This window comes from Salvelinus namaycush, chromosome 16 (genome assembly GCF_016432855.1).
Source record: "Salvelinus namaycush isolate Seneca chromosome 16, SaNama_1.0, whole genome shotgun sequence".
In the NCBI taxonomy this organism is placed as follows: Eukaryota; Metazoa; Chordata; class Actinopteri; order Salmoniformes; family Salmonidae; genus Salvelinus; species Salvelinus namaycush.
Genome location: NC_052322.1, coordinates 29,242,704 through 29,262,651, shown reverse-complemented (window position 1 = coordinate 29,262,651; position 19,948 = coordinate 29,242,704). Strand labels below are relative to the sequence as shown.

The 19,948-nt window shown below is 46.5% G+C and overlaps 1 protein-coding gene across 1 annotated transcript in view; it reads left to right on the top strand.

The window, feature by feature from the left end:
• LOC120061615 (voltage-dependent L-type calcium channel subunit alpha-1D-like) overlaps positions 1-19,948 on the top strand; it is a 111,233-nt gene that overhangs the window by 52,365 nt on the left and 38,920 nt on the right. Inside the window, exons 6-10 of the mRNA XM_039011520.1 lie at positions 322-474; positions 2,178-2,374; positions 7,765-7,868; positions 8,034-8,206; positions 19,500-19,574. Of these exons, the coding sequence (XP_038867448.1) occupies positions 322-474; positions 2,178-2,374; positions 7,765-7,868; positions 8,034-8,206; positions 19,500-19,574 (702 nt within the window). The remainder of the gene's footprint in view (positions 1-321; positions 475-2,177; positions 2,375-7,764; positions 7,869-8,033; positions 8,207-19,499; positions 19,575-19,948) is intronic.

Genomic DNA, 19,948 nt, shown 5'->3' with positions numbered 1-19,948 from the left:
GTGTTTTTTCACTCTCTCTCTCATCATTTCTTTCAGCAATAAAAGCTAATTTACCTGCATTTCTGAAAATAAATATATTGCATTTTGGAATTAAAATATTCATATGTCTCTAGTTCAATAGGACGTTTTCATTGATACACGTGTACAGTCTGAAATCCATAGGCATAAACATCAATAAATAGTTTAGAATTAGGTTCGCTATGTCCTCATAGCATTATACTGTGTGCGTGTGTGAGTGCGTGTTTGTGTGTGTGTGTGTGTGTGTGTGTGTGTGTGTGTGTGTGTGTGTGTATCTGAGCCCTCTCTCTCGGTCTCTGTCAGGTTTACAGGTAGTGTTGAACGCCATCATTAAAGCCATGGTTCCTCTGCTCCACATCGCTCTGCTAGTCCTCTTCGTCATCATCATCTATGCCATCATCGGCTTGGAACTCTTCATCGGCAAGATGCACGCCACCTGCTACCTGGCGGGCACCGGTAAGGACCTGCGTCCGTAATCTGTCCATCTCAGTCCTCCTCTGTCTGTCACAAGTTAAACTCTTTCCAGATGTTGATGCATGTCAGCTCTACAGACAAAAGTTATGCTGCATTTAGATGATGGATGCAAAAAAACGTCGTACTAGTCGGAATAGCAGGACAAGAAAGCAAGAAAGATGGTGACGGAAAAAGCAAGCCTGCACAATGGTATGTGTCGCTATAGTGATTTCAGTAAACAATCAGTGCAAATCAACATCCGGTAGAAAACAATGCTATGGCAGACGGTTTTAATACGTTTTAATATTTTAACTCTGGCGGCAAGTCCCATCTACCGTGGTGGCTGAAGGCATTCACCGCCAGCCCTCAGCGGCATTTACGTCGTTCTCTCATTGAAACCAATGGCATCCGGTTTGCCGTCTACCTCGTGCATCTAAACGCAGCATTACTGATAACCAATACTGTAGAAAAACACAGGTTCAATTCTTTTTTGACTGATATGAATCATCTGTCTGTACAAACCCTAAGACCTCAGTCACTCACTAGTTGGAATCGGCTTTGATTCAATATTTAATCTGCTGACAATCATGACCCTTATTCTAGCACTCAGGCCCTGAATATTAATTAATATACAATGAATATTACTTACAGTCAATCGGGGGATCTATATGAAACATGTATATGAAAGCTAGATGACATTGTTTCATTTCTCAGCTACAATGATCTGGTTTTATAGTGGGGAGTTTATGGACAACATGTGTGTATGTATTGCCCTCTCTCTTCGTTACTTGATTGTTTACATCCCTGTGGTAGTTTAGAAGCAGCAATACAGGGCAGTTCAGGGCAGAGTAGACCCAGATCTCTGCTAGCTGTAATCCGGGGCTCTATGCTGATGTTTGCCCTTGAGAAAGGCACTTACCTGGGACTCAGACTCCTTCTCATCATCATGCTATTAGAAGTGATTATGGATGAAAGGAGATGTAAGCCATGTCAGTTGAGCAGATGAAGTGGAACTGCAGGGGGTGAATTTATGAATGTAATGTATGTGTGATTATGAATGTAATGTATGTGTGATTATGAATGTAATGTATGTGTGATTATGAATGTAATGTGTGTGTGATTATGAATGTAATGTATGTGTGATTATGAATGTAATGTGTGTGTGATTATGAATGTAATGTGTGTGTGATTATGAATGTAATGTATGTGTGATTATGAATGTAATGTGTGTGATTATGAATGTAATGTGTGTGATTATGAATGTAATGTGTGTGATTATGAATGTAATGTGTGTGTGTGTGTGTGTGTGTGTGTGTGTGTGTGTGAAAGAGAGATATAGCCTCTGATGTGCTAGTGTGCTATAAGAATGATGTGTTAAACACTGTACTGTACACTATACATGTATACATATGAAATGTGTATCTTTAAACAAGAGTATGTAAGCAAAACTAGACAAAATAGTTTGCTTTATAAGGGAATAAAGCCACACTTTTCTGTGCGTCCGAGTGTCTTTTCACACCACTGAATGTATTTGATATTCTCGTTGCCCTCTGATGTTTTGTGTCATTGTTTACTCAGCTGTTGTCAGGCATTCCATGCTGTGCATTATTGTTGTCCATGTTTAGTAACTTCTAACTATTCTCCTTCCCTCTTTCTCCCATATCTCTCCCTTCCCTCCCCCTCTCTCTCTCTCTATATCCCTGTAGGCATTCTGGCAGAGGAGGAGCCTGTTCCGTGTGCAATGTCAGGCCATGGGCGCCAGTGCATGATGAATGGGACTGTGTGTAGAGAGGGATGGCATGGCCCCAACGGTGGCATCACCAACTTTGACAACTTCCTGTTTGCCATGCTTACTGTTTTCCAGTGTATCACCATGGAGGGCTGGACTGATGTTCTCTACTGGGTGAGGCTTCTGCTTTATGAACCACACCCAGCTAGCAACTAGTTAGCCATCTCTACTCACAGTAACACAGAGGTTTCAACAGGGTTAGCTTAGCGTCATCGCTAATACTGGATGAGCTCCAATCAAATCCAACCTATAGAACCTATAAAATGTCAGACTAGAGGTCTCCAACTTTTTGGACCCGTACCAAAATGAACCTGGGGCTTTCCCATTCGGACCCGATATGCATGAATACATTTTTAAAATATAGAAAGACGTTCCGAACGGACCCGAGGACAACTAGACTTGTATAGACCTAGTCGGATCCAGACCCGGATCAAATCCGAGTGAGGGAAGCAGCAGAAAAGTGTTTAAGCTACTTTATTAACCAGAGTTGATAAAGTGTGAGGTAGATAGAGGTGACGCTCTAGCAGGGGCTGTGCTGTGTGTAGGCTACCGTGAATGTGAGCGAGTGACACAGGGAGGAGGGAGGGAGAGACGAGAGGGCAATCAACCAAGCCCGGCTTGTGCTATAGTATACTAATAGCTGCCATATCTAGGTTATTTATCATTCAATGTGATTATGTAGTACCCGTCTTGACTGTATCAAATTGGGAGAAGCTAGTTACGCTAGCTAGATAGGTAGGTAGGCTAATTGAGGCTGCATGCACTCGTCCTACACACTTAAACAGACATCAGCTCCATTCAGAATATAAAGTAGCAGCCTACCTGTTCTTGGTTGATGTAGCCTATCCTTTTCCCTCTCCCTCTCCCTCTTTCTTTCTCTCTGTCTCGTTTTCTCTCTCACTTTCTCTCTCTCTCTCTCTCTCTCTCTCTCTCTCTCTCTCTCTCTCTCTCTCTCTCTCTCTCTCTCTCTCTCTCTCTCTCTCTCCCTCTCTCTCGCTTTCTCTCTCACTTTCTCTCTCACTTTCTCTCTCACTTTCTCTCTCACTTTCTCTCTCACTTTCTCTCTCTCTCTCTCTCTCTCTCTCTCTCTCTCTCTCTCTCTCTCTCTCTCTCTCTCTCTCTCTCTCTCTCTCTCTAAATTCAATTCAATTCAATTTGCTTTATTGGCATGACGTACCAATGTACATATTGCCAAAGCTTACTTTGGATATTTACAATATGAAAATAATGAGAATCAAAATTGTCAACGGGACAACAGTAACAACAATATCCAATGGTCAAAATAACCATATTTTGAACAATAACAATAAGCATACAGTAGAGTACATGTGCAGGTTGATTGGTCTGTCAGACACTGTCCCTCAACTTATGGCAGGCAGCAATGTAGTGCGCTGCCAACCCACAGCTCTCTGCGTCCTCCCCCAACAGCACGGGTAGCCTACTCTCATCAGAGAGGTCTTTGAAACCTTGAATAAGAGTTTCAAATTTGGGGAAATGACACTCTCTAATTGTTTTATATTTTTCACATTTTGTCAGGAAATCTCTCTCTCTCTAATGCAGCAGTCACGTTAGGATCCGAACAAGCCAATTAAAATGACACATACTCTAGACCTGTGACAATCATATCAGATTATCAGATTGTTTAGAATTCTGGATCCGGACCCGCTCGGCTCCCGGATCAGGTCATGGGTATTCGGGTACAGGTGGATCGGTGAAGACCTCTATGTCAGACATACACAAACATAGTCCACCCTTTCCTCTCGCTTTCACCTCCCTCTTTCTTCCCCTATACTTCCCTCTCTCTGTCCCTGAACCCTACCCCTGAACCCTACCCTATGTCCCTGGACCCTACCCCTTTCCCTGAACCATACCCCTGTCCCTGAACCCTGTCCCCTAACCCTAACCCTAACCCTAATCCTGTCCCTGAACCCTATCCCTGTCCCTGAACCATACCCCTGTCCCTGAACCCTGTCCCCTAACCCTACCACTGTCCCTGAACCCTGAACCCTAGCCGTGTCCCTGAACCCTATTCCTGTCCCTGAACCCTGAACCGTACCCCTGTCCCTGAACCCTGTCCCCTAACCGTACCCCTGTCCCTGAACCCTGTCCCCTAACCCTACCACTGTCCCTGAACCCTGAACCCTAGCCGTGTCCCTGAACCCTATTCCTGTCCCTGAACCCTGAACCGTACCCCTGTCCCTGAACCCTGTCCCCTAACCCTACCACTGTCCCTGAACCCTGAACCGTACCCCTGTCCCTGAACCCTATTGCTGTCCCTGAACCCTATTCCTGTCCCTGAACCCTATTGCTGTCCCTGAACCCTATTCCTGTCCCTGAACCCTATTGCTGTCCCTGAACCCTATTCCTGTCCCTGAACCCTATTCCTGTCCCTGAACCCTGAACCCTATTCCTGTCCCTGAACCCCATTCCTGTCCCTGAACCATACCTCTGTCCCTGAACCCTACCCCTGAACCCTATTCCTGTCCCTGAACCCTACCCCTGAACCCTATTCCTGTCCCTGAACCATACCCCTGTCCCTGAACCCTGTCCCCTAACCCTACCACTGTCCCTGAACCCTGAACCCTACCCGTGTCCCTGAACCCTATTCCTGTCCCTGAACCCTGAACCCTAACCCTGTCCCTGAACCCTACCCCTGAACCCTATTCCTGTCCCTGAACCATACCCCTGTCCCTGAACCCTGTCCCCTAACCCTACCACTGTCCCTGAACCCTGAACCCTACCCGTGTCCCTGAACCCTGTCCCCTAACCCTACCCCTGTCCCTGAACCCTGAACCCTAACCCTGTCCCTGAACCCTATTGCTGTCCCTGAACCCTATTCCTGTCCCTGAACCATACCCCTGTCCCTGAACCCTACCCCTGAACCCTGAACCCTATTCCTGTCCCTGAACCATACCCCTGTCCCTGAACCCTACCCCTGAACCCTGAACCCTATTCCTGTCCCTGAACCCCATTCCTGTCCCTGAACCATACCTCTGTCCCTGAACCCTACCCCTGAACCCTATTCCTGTCCCTGAACCCTACCCCTGAACCCTATTCCTGTCCCTGAACCATACCCCTGTCCCTGAACCCTATTCCTGTCCCTGAACCCTACCCCTGAACCCTATTCCTGTCCCTGAACCCTACCCCTGAACCCTATTCCTGTCCCTGAACCCTACCCCTACCCCTGAACCCTACCCCTGTCCCTGAACCCTATTCCTGTCCCTGAACCCTACCCCTGTCCCTGAACCCTATTCCTGTCCCTGAACCCTATTCCTGTCCCTGAACCCTATTCCTATTCCTGTCCCTGAACCCTATTCCTGTCCCTGAACCCTATTCCTGTCCCTGAACCCTATTCCTGTCCCTGAACCCTATTCCTGTCCCTGAACCCTATTCCTGTCCCTGAACCCTATTCCTGTCCCTGAACCCTATTCCTGTCCCTGAACCCTACCCCTACCCCTGAACCCTATTCCTGTCCCTGAACCCTATTCCTGTCCCTGAACCCTATTCCTGTCCCTGAACCCTATTCCTGTCCCTGAACCCTACCCCTACCCCTGAACCCTATTCCTGTCCCTGAACCCTATTCCTGTCCCTGAACCCTATTCCTGTCCCTGAACCCTATTCCTGTCCCTGAACCCTATTCCTGTCCCTGAACCCTATTCCTGTCCCTGAACCCTATTCCTGTCCCTGAACCCTACCCCTACCCCTGAACCCTATTCCTGTCCCTGAACCCTATTCCTGTCCCTGAACCCTACCCCTACCCCTACCCCTGAACCCTATTCCTGTCCCTGAACCCTATTCCTGTCCCTGAACCCTACCCCTACCCCTGAACCCTACCCCTACCCCTGAACCCTATTCCTGTCCCTGAACCCTACCCCTACCCCTGAACCCTATTCCTGTCCCTGAACCCTATTCCTATTCCTGTCCCTGAACCCTATTCCTGTCCCTGAACCCTATTCCTGTCCCTGAACCCTATTCCTGTCCCTGAACCCTACCCCTGTCCCTGAACCCTATTCCTGTCCCTGAACCCTATTCCTGTCCCTGAACCCTATTCCTATTCCTGTCCCTGAACCCTATTCCTGTCCCTGAACCCTATTCCTGTCCCTGAACCCTATTCCTGTCCCTGAACCCTATTCCTGTCCCTGAACCCTATTCCTGTCCCTGAACCCTATTCCTGTCCCTGAACCCTACCCCTACCCCTGAACCCTATTCCTGTCCCTGAACCCTATTCCTGTCCCTGAACCCTATTCCTGTCCCTGAACCCTATTCCTGTCCCTGAACCCTATTCCTGTCCCTGAACCCTATTCCTGTCCCTGAACCCTATTCCTGTCCCTGAACCCTATTCCTGTCTCTGAACCCTACCCCTACCCCTGAACCCTATTCCTGTCCCTGAACCCTATTCCTGTCCCTGAACCCTATTCCTGTCCCTGAACCCTACCCCTACCCCTACCCCTGAACCCTATTCCTGTCCCTGAACCCTATTCCTGTCCCTGAACCCTACCCCTACCCCTGAACCCTACCCCTACCCCTGAACCCTATTCCTGTCCCTGAACCCTACCCCTACCCCTGAACCCTATTCCTGTCCCTGAACCCTATTCCTATTCCTGTCCCTGAACCCTATTCCTGTCCCTGAACCCTATTCCTGTCCCTGAACCCTATTCCTGTCCCTGAACCCTATTCCTGCTCCATCTCTTCTTTCCTCTTCCTTTCTTGCTTTCTCTTCTCTCTTGACTGACTCTCCCTCCCGCTCTATCAGTACTGCCCTCTCTTTTTTCCGTTCATGTACCAGTTACCATGGTGATGCGATGCTAATGAGGCCATGGATGGGGTGAAGGTGACAATGCGAGTGGAGGAAAGATGCAGCCACTCAACAGACATGAAAGGGATGGAGTGGGAGCTGAACACAGAGGAGGAATGGAGAGATGATTGGCAGTTGTTTGACCTCCCCTCCCCTCTATCTATGGTCTGCTCACACATCTACCCCCTCCTGTGTGTAGTGTCCTGAGAGACAGATTCTTTATAACAGTGGTGGGAAATCTTTTCTGCGCTGTGGGCGCAGGATTTTGCTCCAGCCAACTGTAACACAACCTGATTCATAGTCTTCATCAACAAATGAGCTGTGTTACTGTTTTGGGTGAAGTAAAAGCCTGCACCCACACTAGTCTTAAAGAGAGAGTCACTGAAAAGAGGAAATAACACAACTTAGTGTATGTAAACTTCTGACCTACTGGAATTGTGATACAGTGAATTATAAGTGTATTAATCTGCCTGTAAACAATTGTTGGAAAAATTACTTGTGTCATACACAATGTAGATGTCCTAACCGACTTGTTAAAACTATAGTTTGTTAACAAGAAATTTGTGGAGTGGTTGAAAAACGAGTTTTAATGACTCCAACCTAAGTGTATGTAAACTTCCGACTTCAACTGTAGGTAGGCTGATCTAGTTTTCCCAGGAACTTCTGGATTGTCCTCTAAAGCTAACTGTGACTGTTTTTGTTGTTTCAGATGAATGATGCCATGGGCTTTGAGCTACCCTGGGTCTACTTCGTCAGTCTGGTCATCTTCGGCTCCTTCTTCGTTCTCAACCTGGTTCTGGGAGTGTTGAGCGGGTAAGACATTAGACTCATCAATGTCCTATATACTGTACATATGCACGTACACACGCACAAATGCACACATACACACGCACGAGAGTGCACACACAGAAATACACACATAGAGGGAACAGGTTTCTGAGGTTTTTTCTTTGTGTGTGTGTGTGTGTCCGTCCACAGAGAGTTTTCCAAGGAGAGAGAGAAGGCCAAGGCTCGTGGAGACTTCCAGAAGCTGAGAGAGAAGCAGCAGCTGGAGGAGGATCTGAAGGGCTACCTGGACTGGATCACTCAGGCCGAGGACATCGACCCTGAGAATGACGAGGAGGGGGACGAGGAGGGGGTCAAACGCAACCGTGAGTCCTCCTACCTCACCACCCCCTTCATATCTCATTCCCCTCTGTTCTACTACCTCACCACCCCCTTCATATCTCATTCCCCTCTGTTCTACTACCTCACCACCCCCTTCATATCTCATTCCCCTCTGTTCTACTACCTCACCACCCCCTTCATATCTCATTCCCCTCTGTTCTACTACCTCACCACCCCCTTCATATCTCATTCCCCTCTGTTCTACTACCTCACCACCCCCTTCATATCTCATTCCCCTCTGTTCTACTACCTCACCACCCCCTTCATATCTCATTCCCCTCTGTTCTACTACCTCACCACCCCCTTCACATCTCATTCCCCTCATTCCCCTCTGTTCTACTACCTCACCACGCCTTCGTATCTCATTCCCCTCTGTTCTACTACCTCACCACCCCCTTCATATCTCATTCCCCTCTGTTCTACTACCTCACCACCCCCTTCATATCTCATTCCCCTCTGTTCTACTACCCCCCCACCCCCCTCCATATCTCATTCCCCTCTGTTCTACTACCTCACCACCCCCTTCATATCTCATTCCCTCTGTTCTACTACCTCACCACCCCCTTCATATCTCATTCCCCTCTGTTCTACTACCTCACCACCCCCTTCTATCTCATTCCCCTCTGTTCTACTACCTCACCACCCCCTTACATATCTCATTCCCCTCTGTTCTACTACCTCACCACCCCCTTCATATCTCATTCCCCTCTGTTCTACTACCTCACCCACCCACTTCATATCTCATTCCCTCTGTTCTACTACCTCACCACCCCCTTCATATCTCATTCCACTCCTGTTTCTACTACCTCACCACCCCCTTCATATCTCATTCCCCTCTGTTCTACTACCTCACCACCCCCTTCATATCTCATTCCCCTCTGTTCTACTACCTCACCACCCCCTTCACATCTCATTCCCTCTGTTCTACTACCTCACCACCCCCTTCATTATCTCATTGCCCCTATGTTCTACTAACTCAACACCCCTCTATACACATCTCATTCCCCTCTGTTTCTACTACCTCACCACCCCCTTCATATCTCATTCCCCTCGTTCTTAACTACCCTCACCGGTACACCCCTTACATATATCTCATTTCCTTGGTTCCCACTCTCTTTGCAGCCCACCCCCTTCACATCTCATTCCTCTCTGTTCTACTACCTCACCACCACCCCCTTCACAATCTCATTCCCCTCTGTTCTACTACCTCACCACCCCCTTCACATGTCTCATTCCCCTCTGTTCTACTACCTCACCACCCCCTTCATATCTCATTCCCCTCTGTTCTACTACCTCACCACCCCTCACATCTCATTCCCCTCTGTTTTCTACCTCACCACCTTCACATCTCATTCCCCTCTGTTCTACTACCTCACCACCCCCTTCACATCTCATTCCCCTCTGTTCTACTACCTCACCACCCCTTCACATCTCATTCCCCTCTGTTCTACTACCTCACCACCCCCTTCACATGTCATTCCCTTTTGTTCTACTACCTCACACCCCTTCATATCTCATTCCATTCTGTTCTACTACCTCACCACCCCCTTCACATCTCATTCCCCTCTGTTCTACTACCTCACCACCCCCTTCACATGTCATTCCCTTTTGTTCTACTACCTCACCACCCCCTTCATATCTCATTCCATTCTGTTCTACTACCTCACCACCCCCTTCACATCTCATTCCCCTCTGTTCTACTACCTCACCACCCCCTTCATATCTCATTCCCCTCTGTTCTACTACCTCACCACCCCCTTCACATCTCATTCCCCTCTGTTTTCTACCTCACCACCTCCTTCACATCTCATTCCCCTCTGTTCTACTACCTCACCACCCCCTTCACATCTCATTCCCCTCTGTTCTACTACCTCACCACCCCCTTCACATCTCATTCCCCTCTGTTCTACTACCTCACCACCCCCTTCACATCTCATTCCCCTCTGTTCTACTACCGCACCACCCCCTTCACATGTCATTCCCCTCTGTTCTACTACCTCACCACCCCCTTCACATCTCATTCCCCTCTATTCTACTACCTCAACACTCCCTTCACATCTCATTCCATTCTGTTCTACTGCCTCACCACCCCTTCACCTCATTCCCCTCTGTTCTACTACCTCACCACCCCTTCACATCCCATTCTCCTCTGTTCTACTACCTCACCACCCCCTTCACATCTCATTCCCCTCTGTTCTACTACCTCACCACCCCCTTCACATCTCATTCCCCTCTGTTCTACTACCTCACCACCCCTTCACATCTCATTCCCCTCTGTTCTACTACCTCACCACCCCCTTCACATCTCATTCCCCTCTGTTCTACTACCTCACCACCCCTTCACATCTCATTCCCCTCTGTTCTACTACCTCACCACCCCCTTCACATCTCATTCCCCTCTGTTCTACTACCTCACCACCTCCTTCATATCTCATTCCCCTCTGTTCTACTACCTCACCACCCCCTTCATATCTCATTATCTTCTGTTCTACTACCTCACCACCCCCTTCACATCTCATTCCCCTCTGTTCTACTACCTCACCACCCCTTCACATCTCATTCCCCTCTGTTCTACTACCTCACCACCCCCTTCACATCTCATTCCCCTCTGTTCTACTACCTCACCACCCCCTTCACATCTCATTCCCCTCTGTTCTACTACCTCACCACCCCCTTCATATATCATTCCCCTCTGTTTTCTACCTCACCACCTCCTTCACATCTCATTCCTCTCTGTTCTACTACCTCACCACCTCCTTCATATCTCATTATCTTCTGTTCTACTACCTCAACACCCCCTTCACATCCCATTCCCTTCTGTACTACTATCTCATTATCTTCTGTTCTACTACCTCACCACCCCTTCACATCTCACTCCCTACTGTTCTACTACCTCACCACCCCCTTCATATCTCATTCCCCTCTGTTCTACTACCTCACCACCCCCTTAATATCTCATTCCCCTCTGTTCTACTACCTCACCACCTCCTTCACATCTCACTCCCTACTGTTCTACTACCTCACCACCCCCTTCATATCTCACTCCCCTCTGTTCTACTACCTCACCACCCCCTTCACATCTCATTCCCCTCTGTTCTACTACCTCACCACCCCCTTCATATCTCATTATCTTCTGTTCTACTACCTCACCACCCCCTTCACATCTCATTCCTCTCTGTTCTACTACCTCACCACCCCCTTCACATCTCATTCCCCTCTGTTCTACTACCTCACCACCCCCTTCACATCTCATTCCCCTCTGTTCTACTACCTCACCACCCCCTTCATATCTCATTCCCCTCTGTTCTACTACCTCACCACCCCCTTCACATCTCATTCCCCTCTGTTCTACTACCTCACCACCCCCTTCACATCTCATTCCCCTCTGTTTTCTACCTCACCACCCCTTCACATCTCATTCCTCTCTGTTCTACTACCTCACCACCCCTTTCACATCTCATTCCCCTCTGTTCTACTACCTCACCACCCCCTTCACATCTCATTCCCCTCTGTTCTACTACCGCACCACCCCCTTCACATGTCATTCCCTTTTGTTCTACTACCTCACCACCCCCTTCACATCTCATTCCCCTCTGTTCTACTACCTCACCACCTCCTTCATATCTCATTCCCCTCTGTTCTACTACCTCACCACCCCCTTCACATCTCATTCCCCTCTGTTCTACTACCTCACCACCTCCTTCATATCTCATTCCCCTCTGTTTTCTACCTCACCACCCCCTTCACATCCCATTCCCTTCTGTACTACTATCTCATTAACCTCTGTTCTACTACCTCACCACCCCTTCACATCTCACTCCCTACTGTTCTACTACATCACCACCCCCTTCACATCTCATTCCCCTCTGTTCTACTACCTCACCACCCCTTCACATCTCATTCCCCTCTGTTCTACTACCTCACCACCCCCTTCATATCTCATTATCTTCTGTTCTACTACCTCACCACCCCCTTCACATCTCATTCCTCTCTTTTCTACTACCTCACCACCCCCTTCACATCTCATTCCCCTCTGTTCTACTACCTCACCACCCCCTTCATATCTCATTCCCCTCTGTTCTACTACCTCACCACCCCCTTCACATCTCATTCCCCTCTGTTCTACTACCTCACCACCCCCTTCACATCTCATTCCCCTCTGTTTTCTACCTCACCACCCCCTTCACATCTCATTCCCCTCTGTTCTACTACCTCACCACCCCCTTCACATCTCATTCCCCTCTGTTTTCTACCTCACCACCTCCTTCACATCTCATTCCCCTCTGTTCTACTACCTCACCACCCCCTTCACATCTCATTCCCCTCTGTTTTCTACCTCACCACCCCCTTCACATCTCATTCCCCTCTGTTTTCTACCTCACCACCCCCTTCACATCTCATTCCCCTCTGTTCTACTACCTCACCACCTCCTTCACATCTCATTCCTCTCTGTTCTACTACCTCACCACCCCCTTCACATCTCATTCCTCTCTGTTCTACTACCTCACCACCCCCTTCACATCTCATTCCCCTCTGTTCTACTACCTCACCACCCCCTTCATATCTCATTCCCCTCTGTTCTACTACCTCACCACCCCCTTCACATCTCATTCCCCTCTGTTTTCTACCTCAACACTCCCTTCACATCTCATTCCATTCTGTTCTACTGCCTCACCACCCCTTCACCTCATTCCCCTCTGTTCTACTACCTCACCACCCCTTCACATCTCATTCCCCTCTGTTCTACTACCTCACCACCCCTTCACATCTCATTCCCTTCTGTTCTACTACCTCACCACCCCCTTCATATCTCATTCCCCTCTGTTCTACTACCTCACCACCCCCTTCACATCTCATTCCCCTCTGTTTTCTACCTCACCACCTCCTTCATATCTCATTATCTTCTGTTCTACTACCTCAACACCCCCTTCACATCCCATTCCCTTCTGTACTACTATCTCATTATCTTCTGTTCTACTACCTCACCACCCCTTCACATCTCACTCCCTACTGTTCTACTACCTCACCACCCCCTTCACATCTCATTCCCCTCTGTTCTACTACCTCACCACCCCCTTCACATCTCATTCCCCTCTGTTCTACTACCTCACCACCCCCTTCACATCTCATTCCCCTCTGTTCTACTACCTCACCACCCCTTCACCTCTCATTCCCCTCTGTTCTACTTAGGTTTAGATGTTATTAGGATCCCCATTTTCCGACGTCAATGGTGACAGCTAGTCTTACTGGGGTCAGACGCATAACGGAGAAGACATACCAAATAGAATACATTAACATTGACATACATTTAAAACATTAACATGTATTGTGTGTGTGCATCTATCACTTCCACATACATGTCAGTACATACACACAACAAGTAAGTCACATGGGGGAGAGGCATTGTGCCGTGAGGTGTTGCTTTATTTGTTTTTGAAACCAGGTTTTCTGTTCACTTGTGCTTGAATTTGTTCTGGACCTGGTGACTGTGAAAAGACCCCTGGTGGCATGTCTGGTAGGATAAGTGTGTGTATCAGTGCTGTGTGTAAGTTCACTACGCAAACAATTTGGAATTTCCAACACATTCGTGTTTCTTATAAAAACATCAAGTGACGCAGGACTTGCTTTGTGTGTGGTGTCAAAAAAGCAGAGCATCTCTTTATTATAGACAGACCTCTCCCCATCTCCCCAACCATTGAATCAATATGTTTTGACCATGACAGTTTACAATCTAAGGTAACACCAAGTAATTTAGTCTCCTCAACTTGTTCAACAGCCACACCATTCATTACCAGATTCAGCTGAGGTCTAGAACTTAGGGAATGATTTGTACCAAATACAATGCTCTTAGTTTTAGAGATGTTCAGGACCAGTTTTTTACTGGCCACTAGGCCTTACCCCATTTAGTCGACTGGTCGATTGTTTGGTCGACAGGCTGTTGGTCGACCGAGATTACTTTAGTCGAGCAGCCAAAATGTTCTTATTTTTTCATGGTGCACAAGACACCTGTCTGATTCTCAGTGGACTAATCCATTGCGTAGGCCACGAGGATGGTACAGTCCATCACACTAAGACATGTGATACTGAAACTGTATATGGCTATATTATGTAAAAATAATGGTGCAAATCTAATATTTCTAATATTATTTTATAACAAATGCGATTTCTCCTGCGTTGGATACAGTCGCTGTCCATAGTTCTGAAACGTAATGTTCAGTGCGCCGTAGAATTGTCGTTTTTCCCTATGCATAATAGCAAAGTTAACCAGCATTTTGGGATTGGCCAACAATGCGGCGGAGGCAGCAGCAGCAGCAGAGACGAGGAAACAGCCCTTGCTTTAGCCTAATTGTCTAAGAAAATTAGGAGAGGAGAGAGACCAACTTAATTAGGTCTATAATCAATAGCCTAACTGTTTAATGTGCCTGGCTTTATAAATCATCCATATACATTGTATCTACAGAAATGAGACAGATCTTGCTTCTGTTGCCCGTTTGAGTATTTGTTTAATAGCCTGCTGATTCCGTGAACACCAAGCCTCATGCAATGGCAAAATGTCGGATAAAGCAATTTCACAGATTCGGCTGTTTTTAATATTTGCTATGCTGTAATAAAGCCCTAAAACAATTGTTACAACAGACTGGTACTGCTTTTAATGTATTTAGTGTTGTTTACACTGTTCCAAACAGGCAGAAAAATGATATTGTAATCTAACAGCACCTGTTTGTCACACATAATAAGCACGCAGCTCTCGCTCCTATACATTCATTCTTTGAAATGCAATCAAGCATTTTAGTTTTAACAAAGGGAACTTTGAATAAATAGCCTAAACAATAAATAAAACACAATTCACAAATGCATGCAACTGTTTTTAGTCTGCTGTAATAAAGGCTTTCTTTATATTTTTCTCTCGTTACAACAGACTCTTTGAAATACTTATTTATTTTGTGTTGTTTACATTGTTCCAAATGGTCAGATTTTTTTTTTGTAATCTAACAGCAACTGTTTGGCACACATAATATTCACACAGTGCTTGCACAACCAAGTCAAATGTCTTCCACACATCTGACTTCCCTTTCCCTCCTGAGCAACCAGTAAACATTAGACCGTTTCTAGTTTCTTTTTCACGTCCTCAGCAACCATTTTGCTGTCACGTATTATTGTGTTTGGAGTTTGTTATAACCAATTTATTGATGTGATTATGATAGGCTATAGGTCAGGCCCTATTGGTCACATGCATGCGATGCTTACATGTTTCATATAAAAGAGAGCAAGAGTTGAGGGAATAAACAAATTCTGGATTTCGGTAAAATAACTTTTCAGTCAGAAACTAAATGGCTGTAATGATGTTGCAGCTTCAGCAATGACAGCACAATAAACACTTGCTGTGCTGTTATTTTTTTTAACACTGTGTGACCATCTGGCTCTTTCTTGAGTCATTTGTGTGTCTTTTATTTAATCAAACAGTGTGCTTAAAGCATCAGACAAGCTCAGTGAATATGTAGTTGATTTTATTCAAACAGATAGGGTGTGTCTGTCTATATATGGGAAAATAAGTTTAAACATTTAGACCAATCGATTGGTCGAAAGAACAGGACGACTCTCGGTCTACCAAGATTTTTTGTTAGTTGGGGACAACCCTACTGGCCACCCATTCTAAAACTGACGGCAACTCTTTCTTTAGAGTTGCATTGACTTCACTAGCTGTGTTTGCTGGCGCTTGTAGGGTTGAATCATCAGCATACATGGACACACAGGCTTTGTTTAATGCCAGTGGCAGGTCATTGGGAAAAATAGAAAAGAGTAGAGGGTCAGGAGAGCTGCCCTGCGGTACACCACACTTTTTAACATTAGAGAAGCTTTAATTAAAGAAAACCCTATGTGTTCTATTAAATAAATATCTCTGAATCCAAAATATGGGAGAGATTGAAAAGCCATAACACATACGTTTTTTCAACAACAGGTTATGGTCAATAACATCAAAGGCTGCACTGAAATCTAACAGTACAGCTCCAACAACCTTCTTATATGTTCAACCAATCATCTGTCATTTGTGTCAGTGCAGTACATGTTGAGTGCTCTTCTCTAAAAGCATACTGAAAGTCATGCTGAAAGTCTACTCTACCCTGTTACCAGCACCTGGCCAGCTGTGTGGTTCAGAGACAGAGGTCTAGGTTTTAAACAGGTTTTAAATAAATCTGTTTTTGGAATGCAATAATGGGTGTTTGTACCCTGTTGGTTCTACCACCTGTTCCTGTGATGTTATGTCACTGGATCGTATTGCTATTGATCCCAGGACTTCCTGAGAAATTGTTATCATTCTGGGTAAATCAAATAAAAGTGAATGTCATGTCCGCTGCTTCAGCTGTAACACACACACACACACACACACACACACACACACACACACACACACACACACACACACACACACACACACACACACACACACACACACACACACACACACACACACACACACACACACACCACACACACACACACACACACACACACACAGAGGAATGATGATGATATGACTTATGTGGAAGAAAGAGACAGTAATCCAAATCCTCTTTATGTAAGCGTGTGCAGCATGAAGCATGACGACACAGTGCTTCCTGTTGGGATGAGACACTTGCTACTATATATACAGAAGTATGTGGACACCCCTTCAAATTAGTGGATCCAGCTATTTCAGCCACACGTGTTGGTGACAGGTGTATAAAATTTAGCACACAGCCATTCAATCTCCATAGACAAACATTGGCAGTAGAATGGCCTTACTGAAGAGCTCAGTGACTTTCAACATGGCACCGTCATAGGATGCCACCTTTCCAACAATTCAGTTCATCAAATTTCTGCCCTGCTGGAGCTGCCCTAGTCATCTGTAAGTGCTGTTATTGTGAAGTGGAAATGTCTAGAAGCAACAACTGCTCGGCTGCAAAGTGATAGACCACACAACCTCACAGAATGGGACCGCCGAGTGCTGAAGCTCGTAGTGTGTATAAATCGTCTGTCCTCGGTTGCAACACTCAATACCGAGTTCCAAACTGCCTCTGGAAGCAACGCCAGCACAATAACTGTTTGTCGGGAGCTTCATGAAATGGGTTTCCATGGCCGAGCAGCCACACACAAGCCTAAGATCACCATGTGCAATGCCAATGCTAGAGTGATGTTAAGCTCTCCGCCATTGGATTCCGGAGCAGTGGAAACATTCCAGTGAAGGGAAATCTTAACGCTACAGCATACAATAACATTCTAGACGATTCTGTGCTTCCGACTTTATGGGAACATTTTGGGGAAGGCCCTTTGCTGTTTCAGCATGACAATGCCCCCGTGCACAAAGCGAGATCCAATCAGAAATGGTTTGTCGAGATTGGTGTGGAAGAACTTGACTGGCCTGCACAGAACCCTGACCTCAACCCCATTGAACACCTTTGGGAGGAATTGGAATGCCGACTGCAAGCCAGTCCTAATTGCCCAACATCAGTGCCCGACCTCACTAATGCTCTTGTGGCTGAACGGAAGCAAGTCTCCGCAGCAATGTTCCAACATGTAGTGGAAAGCCTTCGCAGAAGAGTTGAGTCTGTTATAGCAGCAAAGGGGGATCAACTCTATATTAATGGCCATCATAGTGTATGTAGACTGACTGACTGACTGACAGACTGTGTGTGCATGCATGGATGCACGTTTTAGTGTGCAGAGAGAGAGAGAGAGAGAGAGAGAGAGAGAGAGAGATATTGGCTGTAGTATCCATCTCATCTGGGCAATTTTTAGTAGACATAATAGGCACATCAGTGATGCTATTGTTCTATTTTTGTCTCCCCCGTCATTAACTGTAAAGCCTGGGAGATCTAGAGAGTTAGACTAATGCATGCCGGTAGGTTTGAGTGCCTCATCTACGGTATCAGCAGTACTCTCACTATTGGGCTCTACGTGGTAGCTATGTATTGATGTACTGTTTCTCATTGAGTTTGTATGGGACATTAGTTGAGCTGGTTGCTATTGTAAACAAAAAGCAGTAAATACTACAGCAGTGTCTTATCATGATCAGGATAACCCAAACAAACTCCATCCTCAATAATGTAAGGTTTATATTTGAACATTTCATTTCAGATACTGTATTTATACATGTTCAGTAGCAGTGTTGCAAATGCTTTGGCTTACAGCCAGTGAAAGTAATGTTAGGCTGTGATTGTGAATGGGGTTCTTGGCAAACATGACTCAGTGGTAGAATCCCTTGAGGCCTTGAGGTGTCTGTGTGAGTCTGTTTAAAAAGAGATGATTGTGCCTCCCATGTGGCGCAGTGGTCTAAGACACTGCATCGCAGAGCTAGCCGTGCCACTAGAGATTCTGGGTTTGAGTCCAGGCTCTGTCGCAGCCGGCCGCGACCGGGAGACCCATGGGGCGGCACACAATTGGCCCAGCGTCGTGAGGGTTTGCAGGGATGTACTTATCCCATCATGCACTAGCGACTCCTATGGGCCAGGCGCAGTGCATGCTGACAGGGTAGCCAGGTGTACGGTGTGTTTCCTCTGACACATTGGTGCGGCTGGCTTCTGGGTTAAGTGGGCATTGTGTTAAGAAGCAGTGCGGCTTGGTTGGGTTGTGTTTCGGAGGACGCACGGCTCTCTACCTTCGCCTCTCCTGAGTCTGTACGGGAGTTGCAGCGATGAGACAAGACTGTAACTACCAATTGGATACCGTAAAAAAGTGGTACAAAAATAAATAAATACAACCCCCCCAAAAAAATATATGATTGTTTCTGGAAAAGCCTCTCCCACTGCTCTGCCTGGCACTGCCGCAGCCCTAGCTCTATCCATCTACCCACTGGTTTTAGGTCTCCACAGAAAGCTTTATTAGTGCATATCTGTGTAGTGTATAATCTGTCATTGTGTTAGACTATTAGCCCCCTCTATGTCAGTTGTCTATGTGTGGTGTCTAGGTACCATACTTTACCAACCCTCTTTCCTTAATGTACATGTTTTGTTCTGCGTAGAGTTCAACTCTGTGTGGCCCACTAGCTGCTACTAATTGATGTCCTTCTTCTTCTTCTTCTCTCCTCTGCTCTACAACTGCTTCTTCTTCTCTCCTTCTTTCATGCCTTCCAGTTATTGGCTCCTCTTCTCTTTTGTCTCTTATGTTTTGTTTAGTGCTTCTCTAGTCTCTTCCTAACTGCTTATATAGTAGTAGACATCTGTTCTCTCTTGTTCTCTACTGACTCACTGCTCCCTCTGCTGTCTAAATGCATATACTGCATGCCTTTAAAACACCAAGGCGTGACACTGGCTGACCTAACGGAGAAGAAGAAAGGGAAGTTTGGCTGGTTCAGCCAGTCCACAGAGACACAGGGTAATTTGGGTTGTGTGTGTGTCTGTGTGTGTGTGTGTGTGTGTGTGTGTGTGTGTGTGTGTGTGTGTGTGTTTTGCCCTCCCTCCTTTGCTTGCTTGTGCTTTGCTACTAGTTTGATGTGTGCTTGTCCAATTGTTGTGTTCAATCCTCTCTACTAATACTCTTCATTTCACTCAATCAGCCTCTTCATTAGATCTGTGTCCTCATTTTGTCCTGACTCTTTGGTAAAGTAGGACAAGCAGTGAGTGGGTGGATTTGTGAATCAAACATCAGTATTTTGAGACACAACCAGCAGGTTTAAGGCTTCTAGAGGTTACGAGAGGTCATGTGCATGTTGTACTGTAACCTAGAATTCTCCGGAACTGGACCATAAG